Source organism: Labeo rohita, chromosome 12 (genome assembly GCF_022985175.1).
Source record: "Labeo rohita strain BAU-BD-2019 chromosome 12, IGBB_LRoh.1.0, whole genome shotgun sequence".
Lineage (NCBI taxonomy): Eukaryota > Metazoa > Chordata > Actinopteri > Cypriniformes > Cyprinidae > Labeo > Labeo rohita.
Genome location: NC_066880.1, coordinates 16,131,529 through 16,153,459, shown reverse-complemented (window position 1 = coordinate 16,153,459; position 21,931 = coordinate 16,131,529). Strand labels below are relative to the sequence as shown.

The following is a 21,931-nucleotide window of genomic DNA, read 5'->3' as shown; positions in this document are numbered from 1 at the left end:
GTGCACTCTCTAAGTGTAACCTTATTGTCTCCTCCACTGAACTCTCTTGTGGCGTGTGCCATTTTTAACATGAGTAGATAATAAACATGGCTTTGTCATGACTTGTGATGCCACAAAAAGTTGACAATGCATTTGTAATCTAAGTTAAACACACAAGGTATACCCTAACTGATAAAAGCTATACAGGAAAGCAACTAAATAAACAGAACACAGATAAGTGTATGTTTTCATAAAACTGGCACTTGTTTTAATCTGATACAGTGTTGAATTCAAAACTGTGGGGAATGCATGCTTTGTGTTGAAACCTCTTAGTCAACGGCACTATTGCTTTCCGCTGTGCTGCAGGCTTTGGGTGGATTTAATGTCAGCATATCAATTTGATTCTCTCCCCAGTATGATGTCAGAGTGTATAGTTGTTTTTGCACCAAGGCCAAATACATGGATCAGCATCCAGATACAATATCCTGCTGACACACATGTGAGTTCACTTGGCCACCTGTGTGCACTGTTTTGCAATCCAGACATACCTTTACATTGACTTTAGTTATAGTAGTTATAGTTATATTTTCTGACTGTTAGGACCATACTCCCTGCATAATTACATTCTTAAAAAGAATTAACAACCTTTTGTATAAAATTTGTATTTTCATTTTTTAGTTTTGAACCCCCTGTAGGTCACGAGGGTGAAAAAAAGATTTTAAAGAGTTTCTCACTTTTTTATAGACCTTTTAAGTTACTGACTTGTAGTGAATCAACAAATGGATGATTGATGTAAAGAAATAACATCTAAACTTGACAGATAAGAATGTTCACTTGTGCTAGAATAAAGCAGCAAACTTTTTTTTTTTTCTCATCTCTTTCTGTTTCCTATGGAAGCCCATTTCCACCACTGAATAAAAATTTGTGGTGGCTCATTCAGGTTACTGCTACTTTTTATCTCACAATTCTGACTTTTTTCTTAGAATTACATGATATAAACTCCAAATTGTGACTAAATCAAAATTGTGTGATATAAACTCGCAGTTGCGAGTTATAAAATGCAGATTTGCGGGATATAATATCGCAGTTGCGACTTAATCAGAATTGCGAGATATCACCTCACAATTCTAAATTTTTTCTCAAAATTGTGTGATATAAACTTGCAGTTGCGAGTTATACATTCAGAATTATGTGATATAATCACAATTGCGACTTAATCAAAACTGTGAGATATAAACTCACAATTCTAACTTTTTTCTCAGAATTGCGTGATATAAACTTGCAATTGCGACGTATTGTGAGTTATGAAGTCAGAATTATATGATATAAACTTGAAATTGTTTATATAAAAATTGCGACTAAATCAAAATTGTGTGATATAAACTCGCAGTTGTGAGTTATAAAATTCAGATTTGCGGGATATAAAATCGCAATTCTGACTTTTCTCAAAATTGTGTGATATACTCTCGCAGTTGTGAGTTATACATTCAGAATTATGTGATATAATCACAATTGCGACTTAATTAAAATTGCGAGATATAAACTCACAATTCTGACTTTTTTCTCAGAATTACGAAATATAAACTCACAACAGCTAGTTATAAAGTCAGAACTGTGAGATATAAACTCACAATTCTGACTTCTTTCTCAGAATTGCCTGATATTAACTTGTAATTGCAACTTACTGTGTATTAGGAAGTCAGAATTACATGATATGAACTCACAATTGCCACTTAATCAGAATTGCGAGATACAAACTCAATTCTGACTTTTTTCTCAGAATTGCATGATATAAACTTGCAATTGCAACTTATTCCAAGTTATACATTCAGAATTACATAAAATAATCAAAATTGCGACTTAATGACTTCTTTGTGACTTTTTTCTCAAAATTGTGATATAAACTCGCAGTTGCGAGTTATACATTCACAATTACGTGATATAATCAGGGTTGCGACTTAATCAGAATTGCGAGATATAAACTCACAATACTGACTTATTTCTCAGAATTGCGTGATATAAACTTGCAATTGCGAATTTATGTCGCAATTCTGTCTTTATAACTCGCAATTGTGAGTTTATATCATGCAACTCTGACTTTATATCTCACAATACTGTGAAAAAAGTCAGAATTGTGAGATGTAAACTCACAATTTGGAGAAAAAAGTTTGAAATGTGAGATAAAAAGTCGCAATTGCCTTTTTTTATTTTTAGTCAGTGGCGGAAACTGGCTTCCATAGTTTCCCTGTAATAGTGGCACCAATTATTTTTCTTTCTTCCATAGTTCTGTTCAACTTTTCAGCTGTTCAGCTTCTCAATGTCAGCATAAGTTATCAACTCTCACTGAAAATGAATAATGTCTGGTCACTTTGTTTCTGCAAATTGCTGTCAGTGTGAATGAGCCATAATTAGATTAACCTAATGAAATATGTGTGTTTGTAAGATGACTAGAATGTAACTATTTTGCCAAGTAGACTCTTTGGTTACACTTTAGGTGCCCTTATACATTTAAGTACTAAGTAATATTAATAACTACATATCCTTACTAAATGGTTAGGGTTTGGCTTAGGGTTACTTACATGTAATTATGCATAATTGATTGTTATTATAATAGCAGCTACATGTTTAACAAGGACACCTTAAAATAAAGTATTACTTATTCTTTGATTGAATTCTTAGATGATTGAATCCTCAATCTCCTTTATCTGAGCTGCCTGGTATGCAGCCTGCTCTCCATTATAGTGAAAACATATTAAAATACAACCAAATATGGTTTTGACATATAAAATGGCAAACAGTAACAATTACGTTTGATGACAACCTTTACATTTAAGACGAATGAAAACATTTGATTAGAAACTATCTATAGTATAAGTATAAACCACAACGAATCTACAAAGTTGAGCCCTTTGATGAGCTCATATTTTGATTTTGAAGCTTCTTTAGAATTAAAGTTTTTATTAAAAACAGACAAGGATAAAGATGCTCTTGATCAGTCTGAGGTAAATATCTTAACCTTGCATATGGGAATAATAAACGTATCCGCGCATAACTCTCACTGAACACATCCTCGTTAATCGTCCCTCTCCACACACATGCGCTGTATCCAGCTGTGGAATTGGAGAAGTGGGGCTACAGGGCGGAGAAAAAAGGGAGAGGAAACTAAATAGAGAGGAAGGAGGTCCCACTTTTCGCCGAGCACGACATGGAGAGAAAGTGAGAGGTTTTACTTCAAGTCTCCAAAGCAGCTCCCCTTCGAAGGCGCAGCGGTTTGCTGTCGGGATCGCGACAAACAGAAAGAGAACAGAGCTGCTCTGTGTCAGGATCGAGGAGAGATTCAAAGGAGGGTTTCAAAGGAAACGAGACGTTGCCGGGCGGTTGCGAGCGGAGGAGGTCTGCTGCTGGTTCGCACAGGGAGAAAGCGGGGAAAACAGAGACGGCTCTGTTGCGCGGATTTTAATGAAATACAGCAGCTGTCGGACACACGCCTGCAACCTCTACCTACCCCGAGTTAGATGCGTTTGACTTTAAGATGCGGAGCGACCCCATACTGTTCGCCTCGAGGGGTGAGTGTCCAGTATCTCCATGAGTGGATTCATTGTTGCATGCTTTGAGACGGTCGATTAATATTAGGCTACTGTCACCAAACTTTTCATTTATAGCTTGAAAGAACAATGTAACGTAGCTTTTAGTGAGATGCCATATCACAACAAACATTATATGTTAGAAACACACTTCTCATTCTGGAATACCTTAGCGTTTAAACATCGGATAAACTGAATTTAAACTTACAGTAAGTTAGAAAATACTAAATATTTAATATAACGGACATTTTAAAGGCGGGAATACCTTTCCGAACTCGGAAGAGCTGAGTTCACCCCGTGAGTCAGATTTTCTCCGTTGAATCCTTCACAGCTTTTCTCTAAGGTCAGTTAGAAAAGCCGTTGCTATTTGAAATGTAAAGACACTTAAATTTAAAGTCGTTGACCGCTATTTGTTTTCTTTTTTTTTTTTTTTATTCTAAAACGTTTTTAATAAGTTCTTGTCATTAGTAATATTCAGATTTGCATTTAATTAAAACAAAACAGAATATTTTAAATTATTTTTTAATATTTGCACTAAATAAATAAATCACAATTGTTAGGAAAGTGATTCCAGTCACCCATAATAACTCTAGGGTGATACAGGTGCCGTGTTATCTTCTGTCACAGAAGTCTGCACTTTCATAAACACAACATGAGTTGGATAGGCAGGACGCCTGTGATTCGTTGGCTGGCTGGCAGCTGTGAGGTGTCAGGTATCCCGTACGTGCATCACAGCTTTGCACTCTGTTGGATATGACAGAGCCCTATTGTCCACAGTGCTTGAACAGTATCTGAGTGCAGGGCGTAGTATTGGCTTTGGGCTTTTGTATGTGAAGGGCCAAGTGTGGTTTTGCCATAGCATTTGCCATAGCAAGGCTCTCTGGAATGCTTGATTGTGATTGGTCAGTCATAGCAGTCAAACTTTAATTCTGAATGATTGTTTTCCAAAATATGAAAAGATTGTTCATATCATCACCTTCAGGTTAATATCAGACATCCTTGCTTTGTTTCAGTGTCCTTATTATGGTTTGCGTCAAAAACCATATAACATCCCTTAACATACAGTATGTTACAGTGGGACTACAACACCGTTCTTATATGAAGTTTTTAAACTACAACTTGTCAGCATAGTTCCAGATGTGACATTTTCCTTGTGGATTTGAACTTTTCATCTCGTTCTGAAGCTCATGCTGGGCTGCGCTGGTGGTTAATGTGTTTATTGGCATTTATGAACATGGCACAGTGTTGTTAGACCAGTCTGACATGAATTGGCACTCGATTACTGTGTGTGATGTGGGTATTGGTCTGTTAGCCTACTTGGCTTTATTTTAGGGGGTCTCCTCTCCGACAGTTTCCACGCTGATGACTTTTTAAAGGCCTACACGTGCCAGAAACCCCCAAAGCCTTTCCTTTCCTCCAAGTAGAGATGTCTGACTCAAAAAAGACGAGTGGGAAAAAGAGAACTCTTTAACTTTGCCTTCCTCCATCTTTTCCACCCACTCTGTCAACTGCTGCTTGGCTTCAATACAGTTTTTTATCATATTTTTCTGTTTTTTCCCTCTCTCAATTGCTACCATAAACATTCACTACTACTCCGTAAGAAAGCTAATAGCTTTCTAGTCTCTACATTGTCCCTGAGGGGAGAGATTAGTGTGCCAGAGAGGTTAGTCAGTTTGCCTCTTTAAAAAAACAATTTAAGACAAATTTGGGAAACTCTAAGAAAAAGGAACTCCAAGCATTCATGACTCTTAAGTGGAGTGTATTTTTGTGATCATAGGTTCAATAACTGGTTCAGTTATACTACTGGTTCAATTATAATTATTCAGTATTCAGTTATTATTCAATATGCAGATCATTGGGGGCGGTGGGAAGCATAATTGACCCTTCGCAGAGAGTTTGACTGACAGAACTTGAACTTAACCTGAAAAAAATGTGTTTTAAGTCTTTCCACAGTTGAAACAAGATACCCTCTCATGTTCATTCATGTTTATTTCATGCTATAACTAGTAAAGAGGAAGAGATAATCAGTTAACATGCACTGTCACGACACATTAAAGAGCCACAAAACGTTATTTATTGTTTGAATTTCTTAAAAATGACTACATTTAAAGACTGGGACTTAGGGTGTGTTCACACTTGTCATGTTTGGTTCATTCAAGTAAGTGTGAACGCTGCCATCCAAACCCTGGTGCATACTAAACAAGCGGACCGAGACCCTTCTTTTTAGCAGTCTCGCTTTCCTTGTTTCCAAACGAACTCTGGTGCAGTTCAAATGAAATATGAACGCAACACAGACCGAATACTTCTACATGAACCAAAACAGAAAGTAATGACAAGGTGCGACGCTATACAACATGATTTCACGAGGGAAATAAGTGGTGTTTCCAAAACAAGATGAGCAGAGGGCGAATATGGAGCAACGAGGAGGCAAAGTGTCTTTTATGAGCTCTTTGTGAGTTCGCAGGTGGTGAAAAAATCATATACAATCATCAACGAGCATGCTTAGTCCAGCAGACGGCATTAGGTGTATTTGGCTTGTGGCGCTGAGAAATGATCAATCTGTCATGATCGGGGCTGTGGGTCTTCCCTCAGCCTCTCGAGGTCGCTGTTTCCCTGCACTGCACTCCCCTGATTGTTCACGTCTGTCTTGTCATTTGCACTGATTACACTCACAGCTGTTCACACTCTGGACTATTGTATAAGAACTCTCACTTCTCACTCCTGTTCAGGTCTGCATTGTCTTGTGTCTTCGTGTGTGTTTCTGTTCTGTTTAGTTTTGATCTTGATTCCAGTTGTGTTGTGCCGTGTTGGCCTTTTGGTTTATGTTTGGTTTTGGTTTTGTTATTATTTCATTAAAATCTTCCTTCCCCTGCATTTGGACCCTGACCTCCTTTTTCTCCGTACACCACGTGACAGAATGCAGACCTCCAAGATGGGTCCAGCGGGGAGGAATTTTTTCGGGGAGGCGGCGTCCGCCCGTTTAGCGGCGGCGAGCGCCCGCTTGGGGGCGGCGACCACCCGCTCTGTTCCAGATACGGCGGGGATGTCTTTTGAGGCGGCGTCGGCCGCTCGTTTTGAGTTTATCTACGCCTGTCTGGCGGGGATGGACACCTGTAGGGCCGAGGCTGCGCAGATGCGGCCCTGCTTTCTGGCGGGGGCGAAGACACTCTTCCGCGGGCAGGCGGCGGCATCCGCTATCTCCGTTCCTGACGCGGCGGCGACCGCTATCTCCGTTCCTGACGCGGCGGCGACCGCTCTCTCCGTTCCTGACGCGGCGGCGACCGCTCTCTCCGTTCCTGACGCGGCGGCGACCGCTCTCTCCGTTCCTGACGCGGCGGCGACCGCTCTCTCCGTTCCTGACGCGGCGGCGACCGCTCTCTCCGTCCCTGACGCGGCGGCGACCGCGCTCTCCGTCCCTGACGCGGCGGCGACCGCGCTCTCCGTTCCTGACGCGGCGGCGACCGCTCTCTCCGTTCCTGACGCGGCGGCGGCCCGCTCTCTCCGTTCCTGACGCGGCGGCGACCGCTCTCTCCGTTCCTGACGCGGCGGCGACCGCTCTCTCCGTTCCTGACGCGGCGGCGACCGCGCTCTCCGTCCCTGACGCGGCGGCGACCGCTCTCTCCGTCCCTGACGCGGCGGCGACCGCTCTCTCTGTCCCTGACGCGGCGGCGACCGCTCTCTCCGTTCCGGACGCGGCGGCGACCGCTCTCTCCGTTCCGGACGCGGCGGCGACCGCTCTCTCCGTTCCGGACGCGGCGGCGACCGCTCTCTCCGTTCCGGACGCGGCGGCGACCGCTATCTCCTGTCCGGACGCGGCGGCGACCGCGCTCTCTGTTCCTGACGCGGAGGCGGCTGCGCTCGCTGTTCCTGACGCGGCCCTCACCGTGCCTTCTGTTCCGGACGCGGCGGCGACCGCTGTCTCTGTTCCGGACGCGGCGGCGACCGCTGTCTCTGTTCCGGACGCGGCGGCGACCGCTGTCTCTGTTCCGGACGCGGCGGTGACCGCGCTCTCTGTTCCGGACGCGGCGGCGACCGCTGTCTCTGTTCCTGACGCGGCGGCGACCGCTGTCTCTGTTCCTGACGTGGCCCTCACCGTGCCTTCTGTTCCGGACGCGGCGGTGACCGCTCTCTCTGTTCCGGACGCGGCGGCGACCGCGCTCTCTGTTCCGGACGCGGTCCTCACCGTGCCTTCTGTTCCGGACGCGGCGGCGACCGCGCTCTCTGTTCCGGACGCGGCGGCGACCGCTATCTCTGTTCCTGACGCGGCGGCGACCGCGCTCTCTGTTCCTGATGTGGCGGTGACCCCTCTCTCTGTTCCGGACGCGGCCCTCACCGTGCCTTCTGTTCCGGACGCGGCGGTGACCGCTCTCTCTGTTCCTGACGCGGCGGTGACTGCGCTGCACGGGCCTGGCCCGCCGTCCCTCCCCCTGAGTTGCCTTCCTCCGTGCCTCCTCCCTCCAGACTTTGGGAACGTCTGGAAGCCGTTCCGTAGGGAGGGGGTACTGTCATGATCGGGGCTGTGGGTCTTCCCTCAGCCTCTCGAGGTCGCTGTTTCCCTGCACTGCACTCCCCTGATTGTTCACGTCTGTCTTGTCATTTGCACTGATTACACTCACAGCTGTTCACACTCTGGACTATTGTATAAGAACTCTCACTTCTCACTCCTGTTCAGGTCTGCATTGTCTTGTGTCTTCGTGTGTGTTTCTGTTCTGTTTAGTTTTGATCTTGATTCCAGTTGTGTTGTGCCGTGTTGGCCTTTTGGTTTATGTTTGGTTTTGGTTTTGTTATTATTTCATTAAAATCTTCCTTCCCCTGCATTTGGACCCTGACCTCCTTTTTCTCCGTACACCACGTGACACAATCAGGTTGATGAACATGTCATTGTGCCTTTAGGTTCGGTAGGTTCGCTATCACAAATGCCAGTGTGAACGCTAAGTGGACCAGGACCAGTATCATTTTCCTTTTTGATCCAGACCAAATGAACCAAACAAACCTAAATACAAGTGTGAACACACCCTTTGTTTCATACCTAAAGTAACCTGCTCTGTCTTGCCTGTTGGCATGTTGTCAGTTTTCTCTTTGCTCTGTGATGTAGTGTGTATTGTATGTGTGGATGTGGATGGCTTGTCAGACATAGCAACTGTACAAAGGGGGGCGGGTCTTCGCGAAGGGTCAGTTGGTCTTAAATAATTGGTCAACATGCATAGATTTACATTGAATATTTGATTTAGTATTTTACATTACTGACACCTTGAAAATGAGTTTATTGTTAATACTAAAATATATCTTTGGTCTATTACAGTTCTGTTTGAGGTCAGTGAGATTTTGTAATGTTGTATTTTTTTCCCTAATAATATCTTTTTTTTCCTCTATATCTGTACATGGTAAACTTGTAAATGTGCTACAATTCAGCCCAAGCTCTGAAGTAATTGTTGGAAGGCAAAGACACAAATGCTGGTAAGCATTCATAAATGCACACATAAAAAGTGGATGCAAACACTTCTATGCTCACTTTCCCAGGCACCACGGAGTCTCCTCAACCCTCTAGAAGGATGATCCCTAAAGGTTTCTGTAACCAGTGGCCCCTCTTTCCCACCCCTCTGCCCACTGTGGTTTAGAAGTTAGCGCTCTGTAATTATACACACACACATACTCATAAACACACAAGTACGCATACATGGACATATATTCTAAACCGTCCTTTCATAATTGAAACCTCAGTATTTTCACATATGGATAGTGCACACATATAATCAAACACAGAGATGAACATAATCATACAACTGAGATATTCTCGTTATTGATGATCCTGGTGCATTTGATATATGTGACTACACAGATGCTGGTATTGAAGCCCATCATTAGTGGGACAGTAGAGCATCTGTTCAATATTTTCTTCTGTCCTGTAGTTTTCTACTATTTTCCAGGCATGTGCAGCCCGAGTGGTGCTCTGGTGTGCCCTGGCCTGTGGCAGTGAGCGGTAACCATGATGAGGCCAAACCGTAAAGCAGCCTAATTTCACAAACCACAGACTAGTAGCTGCCTTATTCCCAGCTGCCAAATGTTTTGTTTTGGGCACCCAGTGCCTCTCAGATCTATGAGGGATTCTATACAGTATATAACCTATTGATATTTTGGGTTCCAATGGGATATGAACAGATGGACCACTTATAGAAAAATCAATGGGAGAAAATGTAACAGTCAGTACGGTGGCTGTCAGTCTTTGACTGACTTACCAGCTTGCTGATAGAGTATGTGTGTCACTGACAATGTAAATTTTTTTGTATAGATCTATTAAAGGGATAGTCCACCCAAAAATGAAAATTACTCACCCTCATGTTGTTCCAAACGCGTAAGACCTTCGTTCATCTTCAGAACACAAATTAAGATATTTTTGATCAAAGCTTTCTGACCCTGCATAGACAGAAACACAACTGATACGTTCAAGGCCTAGAAAGGTAGTAAGAACATTGTTAAAATAGTCCTTCTACAGGAGTATTTTGAAACAGAACTTTGATGTGACTCTGTAGGTGTTATAAGAGAGTACTGCATGCTTTTATTTTTATCTATCCCTCCTTCCATCCATCTGTTCAGCTTCCAAGCTGTTTGGTGTGTAAGGCTGGATCGGAGTATGAAGAGCTTGTGTTGTATCTCAGTCATCACCAGTTCTCCGCCTGGATCCTGTCCACAGACATCAAAGGGAGGCAAAGGACTGGATGAGAGGTCGGCTTCCTTCAGAAAGGGAGGACAGACGAGCGAGACGTTCACGTTTATGTTCTTGGCAGGTTTCTTAACCAAAGCATAAGAGGTTGTTTGTTATCTTCTTTTTTTCAAAGGTTTATTGTCAGCTGTCATATCTTTCCCCTTCTGAAGTAAGAAGTGAGAAAAATGAAAAGCGTCTTGGCTCAGTATGGAAATAGAAATGGAGAAGAGTGGGTGAGAGAGATAAAAGAAAGCAGAAGCATAAGTGAAGGATGTGGGATGGTGGGTACTCCACAGAAACTTGGCATGGGTTAGTGCCTTATTATATATATGGTACTAGGTCATAGATCATGTGTGAGCATATGGATTCAAACGGTTCATTAAAGAGAACTGCTTTACAAGAGTCGGATAGGGTGACAGTGCGAGAGAAAGGTACTCTGTAATCTTCGCATATAGACACGCACACACATTTTCTTTGGTGAATTTCAAGGATGTTGGTGCTTCTCAGCGTCCTGGGTGGTAGACCATAACCACGTATACATACACACCTACGCAAATGTACACACATACTGCATCAGCAGACAAATAATACTAGTTCTTGCATGCTGGCAGCATCACAATTGCTTTTGCAGACCACATCCCTCTATGTTATTGAATTTGGGTCGGAAGAGTAGAATAATGTGATTTTTGTTCAGGAGAGACTTTGGATGTTGTTTATTCTGAAAGTTCACTAGGTCAACTTGTCGAACTGTTCCTAGACAACCACCAAACCAAATGCCGTTCATTATTTCTCCCTGTCAACACTGAATTAAAATCAGCTTTGCTTGTTGAAACCTTCGCTGGCATGGAATTAGCCTTTTTCTGGTCGTTTTGGCAGGTATTTGTAAAACTAAACCAAAGTTCTCTGTAAAATCTCATTTTGCTGACTTTGAGGCCCTTGGTTTTTTTTTTTTTTTTTTTTTTTTTTTTTTTTGGTTGGGATGTGTTAATATGTTCCTAATTTGTCATTCCTCAGCTGGAGGCATGTCACTGTTTTAAAGATAAGTTCTTTGAAAGTATTGCTTGCTATGTTTCATCATTTTGTTTTGTTTACACCAGGGTTAGTCATTGAAAGAGAACGTGAGTGAAGAAGAATCAGAATCAGAGATTTGTGATCGTGGGTGGTTGTGATTGTTTAAAGTTTTTCCCTTCTCCTTTCTCTCCCTTTTTTCTCTCTCCCCTGACTTTGCCCCCAAGCATAGTCTGAAGGTGGTCCTCATTTTTGTGTGGCACTTGGTGCTCTTTAATGCAGCGATTTGGTTTGCTCGGTTGGTTTTTAAAGTGTATTTTCTTTCATGTTGTTTGGCCACCATCACTGAAAGTGCTTCATTAGCTTTATTCACTCTGACATGTGCAAGCTGTTGGACAGGGAATGATAAAGGAACAACTGGAAATGGTATAAGCTTGTTGGATTTTTCATCATAAGCCGCAATAGGACATCTAAGTCCTGTCAAAACAGTTGAAAATGTACCTTCAGTTCACTTCAGTTATTTTACTCTTGTTGTTCTTTTTTACTCGTTTTTTGTCTGATTTGAAGTCAACATATTTTTGGGTAAAATATATGTATATTTATACAACATATAAACAGGGCTGCCCCCTAATAGTCGACTAAAGTTAGTCAACAGGAAGAGGCTTGGTCGACCAAAATTTAATTAGTCGCTTAGCCGCAGAAAAAAATTCCAGGAAGTGGCAAAGTCATGCAGTCCGTGACGGCCAGATCATTAACGGCTGGTCTGTGTGGTAATATAGTACATTGGGCAGGACATCCAAATGCTCACCTATCCTTCATCGACCTCAAATATGGCTTTTCATCTGAAAAATGTATGTAGTAGCAACTTCACATGGCCGCTCAATCTAAAGTTAACATAGAAAAATGTGCACTATTCAAGTGCAAAGTGTGGAAGCTGAACAGTAGTGCGCTCACTGCATGATAGATGGAGGCACTGGTGTGGTCACTTGCTCTTAAAATATCCGTCATTTTTGGTCATACAGATAAAAGTAATACATCTTTTGAATCTGTAGACTCTACATTTATTTGTGTGCACTTAGAATATCAACAAAACGTTGCACTTTTGTAAAATAATGAAAGCAAACAGGATGCGCTTTCTGCCGTCTCGGTCGAAACTCTGTGTATACTTGCCTTACTTGAAAAATATATCTATAGATAACGAAATGTCTATTTTCAAATGAACCAATTCAAATAGAAAATAGATATTCTCAGATTATGTAATCTGTATGAAACATGCATAGAGGTGCATCCACCACTGCGGAGATGACGAGTCAGTGGCAAGCTTTTTTGCATGTGCTTGTGCGCTTATTAGGCAATTAAAGGCTCATTATTATGATTTATATGGTTTATTAATAAGTGAGCGACTAATAGTCGACCAGTGCTTAAAATGAATGACCACTAGTCGACCAGAAAAATCATTAGTCGAGGGCAGCCCTACATATATATATATATATATATATATCAATTCCGAATACTGTGTTTGAGAAGGATATATATATATATATCAATTCCGAATACTGTGTTTGAGAAGGATATAACATGTACTACGGAACCCCTGAAAAGAGTAAATACAAGATGGGACAAAAAAAAAATTTCAGTGCTTTCTCTCACAATTATATCGGTGGGTAATTATGCTATATATAAATTGTGGGCATCAGGGAGCCACTGTTAATATGTGGAGCATTTAAATCGCTTTTGAATGCGCGCTCACTTTTTACTTTTGAGATTTGCGATTGCACATTCTACTATACTATACTATGGAGTGGCAGTACTTACCACACATTTTACAAGACTAGATGTTTGTCATTGGTGCTCAGGATATGCAAATCATTCACCATCACCCTTTTAGTCATCTCCTCTTACTTTGTTTATGTGGTAAGTGAAATTTTATGCACTGTAATGTAACAGGCAACCACTAGCAAGTGGCTAACCATGTCCCTTTAGTGGCTCCGTAGAACATGTTATTTGTTTTCAGTGCCTTTCCGAATGCGGATTCACTATTTGGGCACATCCCAAATATTTATGCAGCAGTGCGTTCTGGTTCTCATATCTGATTGGCTGAGAGCCTTTTCCAGCGGTGCTATATTACAGTAGTATCAGCACTCTTAACTGATTTAACTGTTTAACCGTTTGTCAAATTTTAATTATAATGCTTGTTGAATGCTAGACTGTTCTTGAAAATGCTTGCAGAATGTCATACTAATGTTTTTAATTTTAATTTTTGAATAATAGCCTTATTCATTCATGTATGATACTAAAATGATACTAAAACAGGGTGTGCAGTAGAATGTATATGTATATGTAAGATCATATTACCTTTGCCACAAGCCAGTAGTTTTTCAGAGTGGACAATTTGAACAAAACCCTCTATAAAATTGTGTAAAAGCTTGTGAATGAGTATTTCATTGTGCTGTTCTATTGAAATGTGATAGTAGATTACACACAGTATAACTGAGGAGTGGTTTGAGCGCGTTCAGGGGGAAATGTCTATTCAGTTGGACACAAAAACATGTGATTTGAATTATCTAGCAAATCAACAAGACCTCCATTGATTAAATTCGATGTCTTGATGTAAGGACACCAGAATGTCTTCCTAAATCAATCAGAGCTCAGCCAATCAATTTAACTGTGACGCAAGAGAGAAGTCTTGTGTATCCCTTTAGAACAAGAAGGTTTGAAAAAGATTCCTATTTAATAGACATAAATCACTGCAACTTTAAATTCACTTGATATTTATCACTGAGAACTGCATTCTTAAGTTTAAAATACCTGCATTCAAATGAACTACAGCCAACATGAAAAAGACTGGCTCATATCCAGGTATAAAAGTGTCCTCATGGCTGGAATCTAGACCAGCAGTTGTACAGTGACACACTCAATTTGCTATGCACACTTCATTTCATAGCACACTCTAATCAGTGAGCTCTATTCTCTGTTTTACGTCAAGGAACTGTCCCTACAGCAGCCGTCCTCCCCCTTTCAGCCCTCAGTCTTATGTAAACCTTCAGCTATGTGTTTGTATGGGCCTGAGCCCATTGTAATGCCATTTTATAGACCTCTGATTTTCCAGGGCTGCAATTCACATTTGATAGCCTTTGATATTCCTTAGGTGCTGAGCCAACAGATACCCATAATTCACTACTTCTTCCAGATGCCAGTCAACATCTCAGTACAGAAAAGCACACGGCACATCTTTACAGTGGCAATGTGAAAACATTTAATGACACAAACTTAGTTTGTTAGTTTTTCTTCCTAAGCTCCTGTTGTGCTTATTAAACATCTGATTGTGTATGTGTTTTTTCAGCGATGGAGGAGTTGTTGGCAGAGTTGCGGGTCTTTCTGGAGTTGTTGGACAGAGAATATTTAACCGCTGGAGTGAGAGAGAAGAAACAGCAAATATTAAACATCCTGCACAGAGTTCTTGCCACTAGAGGTAAGTCCAAACCCCCTTTTGCTGCTCATTTGACCTTTGACCTCAGCTGAACTATTCACACAGCACCGTATGTCTTTATCATAACTCATGTCACCTTAATATCTCTGTGTTTTGCTATCTCAGAGCCCTCATGTAAGACAGAAATACACACCTCTCTCCCGGCCCCTCCTCAGATGCCCCTACCAGAGATTCCTCACCCCTGGATGGTAAGATGTGTATATTATTATAATTAATACAGCAATTACTATAAAATGTAGCTGCAAGCAGTGATTACCGGGGTACAAAAGCTTTAAGGCAGTTAAGCACGTTTGAAAAAAAGACATTATGTTGCAAGCCTGTAACCACCTAAATCAATTATTTAAAAAAGCTTTTTGGGCAAATCCAAGTATTTTACCATAGAAATATGTTTTTTAACATTTATGACTGTTATAGTGCCAGCTGTGGTCCGATCCTTAAAACTTTGCATGCTTGTTTACAATCACCTGACACAAGTTTTCCTTTAGGCTTTATAGGATTTTGTGTAAATTTGGATAGGTCCCTTTTCTATAAGATCCAGTTATAGTTTCCCAAAGGGTAAATTTCAACATTTTTTTTGATAATTATTGACGTAGAGAGTCCAGAGAATTGCACTGCAGTATTTTTTCCAGATGGAGTGAAAAATGTACATGTTTTTTACATCTGCCCCATCATTTAACAAACAATTTGATTGACAACAGTGGTTCTAGAAGCAAAGTTGTCTGGAATGAGGAGTTCTATCATATGTTTCACGAAAAAACGTGAAATGTACAATCATTTATGCCCTTGAAAATTGCCTCCGGTGGCTGATTTCTTCCAAATTTCTCACAGACCTTTGTGGCCGCAGAGTTTCGTTTTGACCTGCCTCCTAAAGCCTTGTTTTAGCAGGTGCTCAAACTTCATCGGCCAATGGCGGCCATGTTTTTGAGATACGCAAATGTCCTTATAGACACTTGTGGCACTTTGAACCAAGACTTCTCGTGTTGATAGGACAAATGGTTACGTAGGTATGCGTAACCATTTTTACGTTTTTTTCCCTCTTATAGTGCCACCAAGTGGCCAAGCTCCGTGATTTTGTCCTGTGACCTCAGATTGAGCTCTTACATAAGTATTCTGAGTTTAGCGAATATATCTCATTCCATTCAGGAGTTATAGCCAAATTTACTAAAAGTGCCCCACCCCTCTCGAGTGTTGTGGCGTTGCTTTGCAACAGTGAGTCGAAAGTTAAACATTTTTATGGTAATTGCTGATATTCACTCTCCAGAGAATCTTTCTGCACTGGTTTGGTTCCAAAGGGCCAAAAAAACTAGGACTAGTTCCCAAAAGTAGGTTTTTCAAAAAGTCCGAAATACCCAAAAAAGTTGCCCAGCCTCCAATTGAATCTTTTGTCCAACGTTAGCCAAGGATTCCAACGACATAAGACACTTGAGCCTGCGACTGACAGTTTAGGAGGTATAAGCAATTACGTACTTTGGATCTCTGTAGCACCCCGTCAGGCCGATTGGGGTGAGCCTTGGTGATGTTGGCGGTGTGAGTACTACCATTCCTCCAAGTTTCAAGACTCTATGGCTTATAGTTTGGTCTGCACGATCAGTTTTACATGGAGATTGCTGATCCTTGGCCATTCTAACACTTATAGTAGAGTTTCAGCGCTATGCATTTGAACCTCTAACTAGGACTGGGCGATATCACAAAAAATGATATCACTGTAGTTTCATCCTTTAATATTCAAAATGTGTCACATCATTTATATATTTGCTTTGAAATAACTCAGCAGAAGTTTGGTTTCTTTACAGTGAGTTTCGGTTTTTCTCAGTGTGTTTTAACATTCCTTGTATTCCAGAAACAGAAATAGTGTTGTCCTATATTTGGAAGTGATGTCGTCTGAACCCTGAATGCCACTGGCTGGTGGTTTGACGGTCTCTTTTTGTGAAGTGTTCAGTGTTTTTTATGATCTCTGTAAAACAGCAGCAGAAAGTGTTCACATCAGTTAGCTTTCTGTCACATGACCTCATAGTTGCCGACAAACGAACCCGAAGTGGTCTCATCCGTCACACGTGAAACACATTACGCCATTATGTGCTCACATGTGTGTGACACTTAGAGTAACAATCATCTTTGTTTGAGGGCAGCAGCAGATGCTTGTGATAAATAGCAAGTGTTCATGGGTCGCCGTTGGTCATTCTCAAACGCACCTTGTTTTACAGTCCACCCTTTACGCACTCAGCACTTTACAGTGTAATTAGAAACATCCTTTCGTTCCTCAGCCATCCCGTGTATAACCCGTGTGTGTGAGGGGGAGGCTGTTCCCGTTCCCGGAAGGTGTGAGGGGGCAGGGATTTGCGGGATAGACTGTGTGAGATGAGTGGAGAGAGATATCCATTTAACACAGTCCAAGGTCGGACCTGTGCCTGTGCAAAACCTGCCTGAGGAAAGGCAGAACACGAGGTTTCTTTTCCATTGCACTGTTTAGTTTTTCTTATTCCTGCTCTCCATCAACCACACCCTCCACTCCATCCTCTTCTCTCTCTCTCTCCCCAGCTATGTGATGATTTAGTATTGCGTCAGTGAGCCAGGTTTATAAACTGACTCCTTGTCATATTCCTGCCAGACTTAATTCTGCACATTCACTGTGTGTATGTGTGTGTGTGTGTTTGACTAGAGCCTTCTATGGCCTCTATGAGTGGTCAAAACCACAGCGGGAGAGATTGAAGAAAAGGGACTGAAGCCTGGCATGTGGGTGGTGAGATAGGGCCGTGGACAGGACAGCAGACGCCACAGTACGCAGGGGGAAGAATTGCGTCTGGAGACTTTCTGTGCATGTGTGTGTGTTTGTGTTGAATTGAACTCTGTGGCTTTGGGTTTCTGAACGTTTGGCAGCAAATTCACTGCAAATCTTCCCTGTTCATGTACTATAATGAACCCAGGGGAGGAATTTTTGACTTTCCGTTGATGCATAGCTTTCTAAGCGCTAATTTAGTTCTTTCAAGCAATAGTGGCTATTACTTAGAGACAAGTGAAGGTTATGCTTACTGCACATGCATGCACAAGTTTGGTCTGTGTCCTTTCAATAGCCCTTATAAGAGCGACTGCAATACTCAGTAATAAAAATGTTGTAACTTTTTTCATAATATCAAACCACTGCACGTGAACATGATACAACAAATGTTTAATTTTAAAGGGGTCATGAACTGCCTTTGTTTTTTTTATTTTGTACTGTTCTCTAAGGTCCACTTAAAAGATTTTTACATCAAAAAACATCATAATTTAGAAGTTTGAATAGGCGTGATGGATTGTGGACTTGGAAGCAAATGCCCACTGCTATGATTGGCTAACAGTGTACATTCATTCCTCATAGATGGACGCCGCTGTGACTTACATTTAAAACATAATCAACTCAGTACTGCTCTAACAATCTGTAAGAAGAGACAAAGCAATAGTGACCACGTAATGAAAACAGATACCCACATTTTTTTTGTGACATCACTGTTGGATCCAATACAGGCAGCACAGCATCATTTTTTGGTTTCAATCTTTTTGAAAATCTGCGTTGAGTTGTGTCGCTCCGGTTACTGACGTAACCTAGGTTTTCTGTCGCTGACGCTATGGGTAATTGTAAAGGAATCTGCGGTAAAATGAAGTGAACAAAGGACAGTGTTCTTACTGTAAACAGGAAACGATGTTGATGTTCTTCTGTGGAGGCGGTGCTTAATCTACTTATTACATCATAGAGTAGAACATTCCAAAAGCTGTCGTTTTGGCAGACTGCCTTCAATATAAGCTGGATTTAGATTAACGACAAAGATTTGAGTTCTGAAACTTACAGGATGTTTTTATAGAACAGTGACCTCTTATATGTCAAAAGATCAAGGGTGTTTTGGTTTCTCAGTTCATGACCGCTTTAAATTTATTACACAGTTTGTTAATGCTGACAAAAGCCCAACATAGCAGGAAAATCTGGTACTTTTGAACTGACAGTTTCTCTTTCTAGGCACACAGTTCCAGAGTATTGGGATTTTAATTTTATGACTGGATTCAGCAGTTATCAGTACTAGTTTGTTAAGGTGCCCAGTTAATACTTGGTTGGTCTTGAAAGTTAGAAAAAAACCTTATAACCTAGCACTCTTTTGGTGGTCTAATTAAGTCAATATTTTTAGCTGCTTCTTAAAGGGTTAGTTCACCCATAAATAAATAAAATTCTGTCATAAAAGGATTAGTCCAGAATAACTTCCAGAATAAAAATCTGCTGATCATTTACTCACCCCCATGTCATCCAAGATGCACATGTTTTTCTTTCTTCAGTTTAAAATAAATGAAGGAAAACATTCCAGGATTTTTCTCCATTTTGTGGACTTCAGTGGGAGCCAATGGGTTGAAGGTCCAAATTGCAATTTCAGTGCAGCTTTAAAAAGCACTGCACAATCCTAGCTAAGGAATAAGAGTTTATATAGTGAAACAAATGGTCATTTTCTAAAAAACATAAAAATGTATATACTTTTTTAACCATAAATGACTTTGCGCATTACATAATCACATTGGAAAGTCACGCGTTAGTTCTTCATCTGTGTACTCCGATTCAAAATGGTAGGGTAGGACGAAAAACAACTCCTTATTTTCTCCTCCAACTTCAAAATCGCCCAACATCGTTGTTTTATTTTTTTTGTAAGGGGCATTTGACTTTCTTCGCACTTTACGTGTGACCTTTCCAAAGTGACTTCGTAATTAGTAAAGTTGAGCTAGTGCAAGATGAGCATTTGTGGTTACAAAGTATATACATTTTTATTTTTCTGCAATAAAACTGCAATTTGGACCTTTAACCTGTATGCGTTGTTGTACTCTTGTGAACGCATGGCGGAGACAGACATGGAAGAGAAGAAATTGTTGAATAAAGTTGTTATTTTTGTTTTCTTTACACACAAAAAGTATTCCCGCAGCTTCGTAACATTAAGGTTCAACCACTGATGTCACAAGGACTAGATTGACGATGTCCTTACTATTTTTCTGGGCCTTGAACATGGTAGTTGCTGTCTATGCAGGGTCAGAAAGCTCTTAAAAATATCTTAATTTGTGCTCTGAAGATGAACGTAGGTCTTACGAAAGTGGAACGACATAAGGGTGAGTAATTAACAACAGAATTTTCATTTTTGGGTGAACTATCCCTTCAAAAACACATCTTAAGACTTCCCCTAGTGTGCGTTTAGATGGATGCTAGACGGAATGCAACTAAATGGAACAGAATCCTGTCTGAGGTGTGTTTTTTGACACGCAATCTTAAAAACCTGATGCTGAGAAGAGAAAATACAAAGAGACGTGATCCCATCATGCACAGTGAGTTCAAAGACAACACTGCCATATATCAATAAACATTAGTGGATTCTGTCGTGGAGGGCGTAAGACGTTGGTACGCTTTCTGCAGTCGCCAAAATACATCCTGCCGTTCGTAGCTGAGCCTCAGAGAGTGCGTGTAAGAGAATATGGGGAAGCCATAGCAGACTCCGCTGGGACAATGATGACTTCCATCTGTGTTGATGTTGGCTTCTGCTCCTCCCCACCAGCATCCCCCAACTGCACCCCAACACACAATGTCACATTAATGAACACAGACGCAGACAAACTCATTATCTGTCTGCTCTTTGTAACCCAAAAGGGAGTCTGTTCTTGAAAACCTCCCGTTTTTTGGCCATTTTTAGCATTTTGTTTCCCCTTTATCTCTCGTTCTCACTGAATCTCACGAAGTTAAATGAAGTTTCTTTGCCCAAAATGGTGTACCAGTGACTACTGATCATTTATAGCAGGATATTCAGGTACTTTTGGGTCCATGTTTTCTCTTTCTAGGCCCACAGTGGCATGCGATGGAAATCCCAAGATATAGTTGTGCAAAAGCAAAGGACTCTACTGTATCCCCCCCACCTCCCTTTTAAGGAGGGTTAACCGCAGTCTGGAATGCAATGACCTAATCCCTCATTGTGTCATGGACAAAAGGAGGAAAATGAATTATGATTCATGCACAACAATGCATTTTGTCCGTTGCCATGGAAATACCAATACAGATGGTGATTTCTACCACTCCGAACATCTTTTATAGGTTATAGCAAGTGACAGTTTATATAGTCACTTCATTCGGGAAAATGAGCTTTCAGTTATTCGGCTGTTTTTTTTGTGAGGGACTGCTGGAAAGTTTCTGCGAAGAACCAGTTGAGAACGCGAGGATTCTCTGAAACACATGGAAAACCATTTGTAGAGACACGAACCTCACAAATGAACTCCACTGCATAAAAGTGAGATCGAGGCGAGTTGTTGTGCATGAATAGTGTTTAAGTACATGCATGAATACATTGCATATCAAGGCAGCCAAACGAGGAAATGTGAAGGTTAAACGATTGAATTATTGTCAGATTGAGTGCATTTTCCTGGCAGCACTGCACTGCAGTTTCAATACAATAGATCCAGACTGGCCCAGACGTCTGTTAACACTCACACTTATCACGGACCGCATAATAACTCTATACACTATGTTATGAGGTGAAATGGTCTGGAAAGGAAGTGTGAAATGAAGTTTGAAGCTCATTTTTGAAATCTAGGTCAAGTATGTACTTTTATATATAAGCACAGACATACTGATGGACTAGATGTTGCATGAATAGGTGGAAGTGCACTTTTTTCTGTAGGTGCAGATATGCTTCATACAGATTTCCAGCTTAGACCAGAGGTGGAACTATGCCTAAAAATACTTGAGTGGCTCTGGTACGGAACGCTGCTTCAGCAAGACTCTTCACACTGCAGTTTTTGCCTGGAATTCTGTCCTCCCTCGGGGCTTAGATGCCCTGATGAACCGAAACCATAACAGGCAGTAACACAGCCGTCTTCTGTGTTTAGCTGAGCAGTTTATGGCTTGATGGGACGGAAGGAACTGATAAATAGCGCTTCTGTATTCAGCGAACTTTTAGACTGGAAATGTCAACCATAAAAGAAAAACAGATCTTTGCCCTTTTGGTTTTCCATATTTCATTGTTTTTCCCCCTTTTTTTTGACAATTGCTCAAATGTTGGGGTTTATAAGATGTTTTAAATTCTTTTTAAATATTCTCTTATGCTCACCAAAGCTGCATTTAATTGATAATTATTAATTATATATTCTTACATTCTAAATTCTATTTTAATATCTTAATAT

General features: G+C 41.2%; 1 protein-coding gene across 3 annotated transcripts in view; it reads left to right on the top strand.

Moving 5' to 3' along the window:
* Positions 1–21,931, top strand: part of afap1 (actin filament associated protein 1) — a 67,019-nt gene that overhangs the window by 16,300 nt on the left and 28,788 nt on the right. Inside the window, exons 1-3 of one of the 3 annotated variants that reach the window (XM_051124218.1) lie at positions 3,147–3,545; positions 14,618–14,746; positions 14,870–14,952. In XM_051124218.1, coding sequence (XP_050980175.1) covers positions 3,512–3,545; positions 14,618–14,746; positions 14,870–14,952 — 246 coding nt within the window. In that variant the 5' untranslated portion in view covers positions 3,147–3,511. Of the gene's footprint in view, positions 1–3,146; positions 3,546–14,617; positions 14,747–14,869; positions 14,953–21,931 lie in introns of those variants that run through there. The other 2 variants (XM_051124216.1, XM_051124217.1) reach the window with 2 other exon arrangements.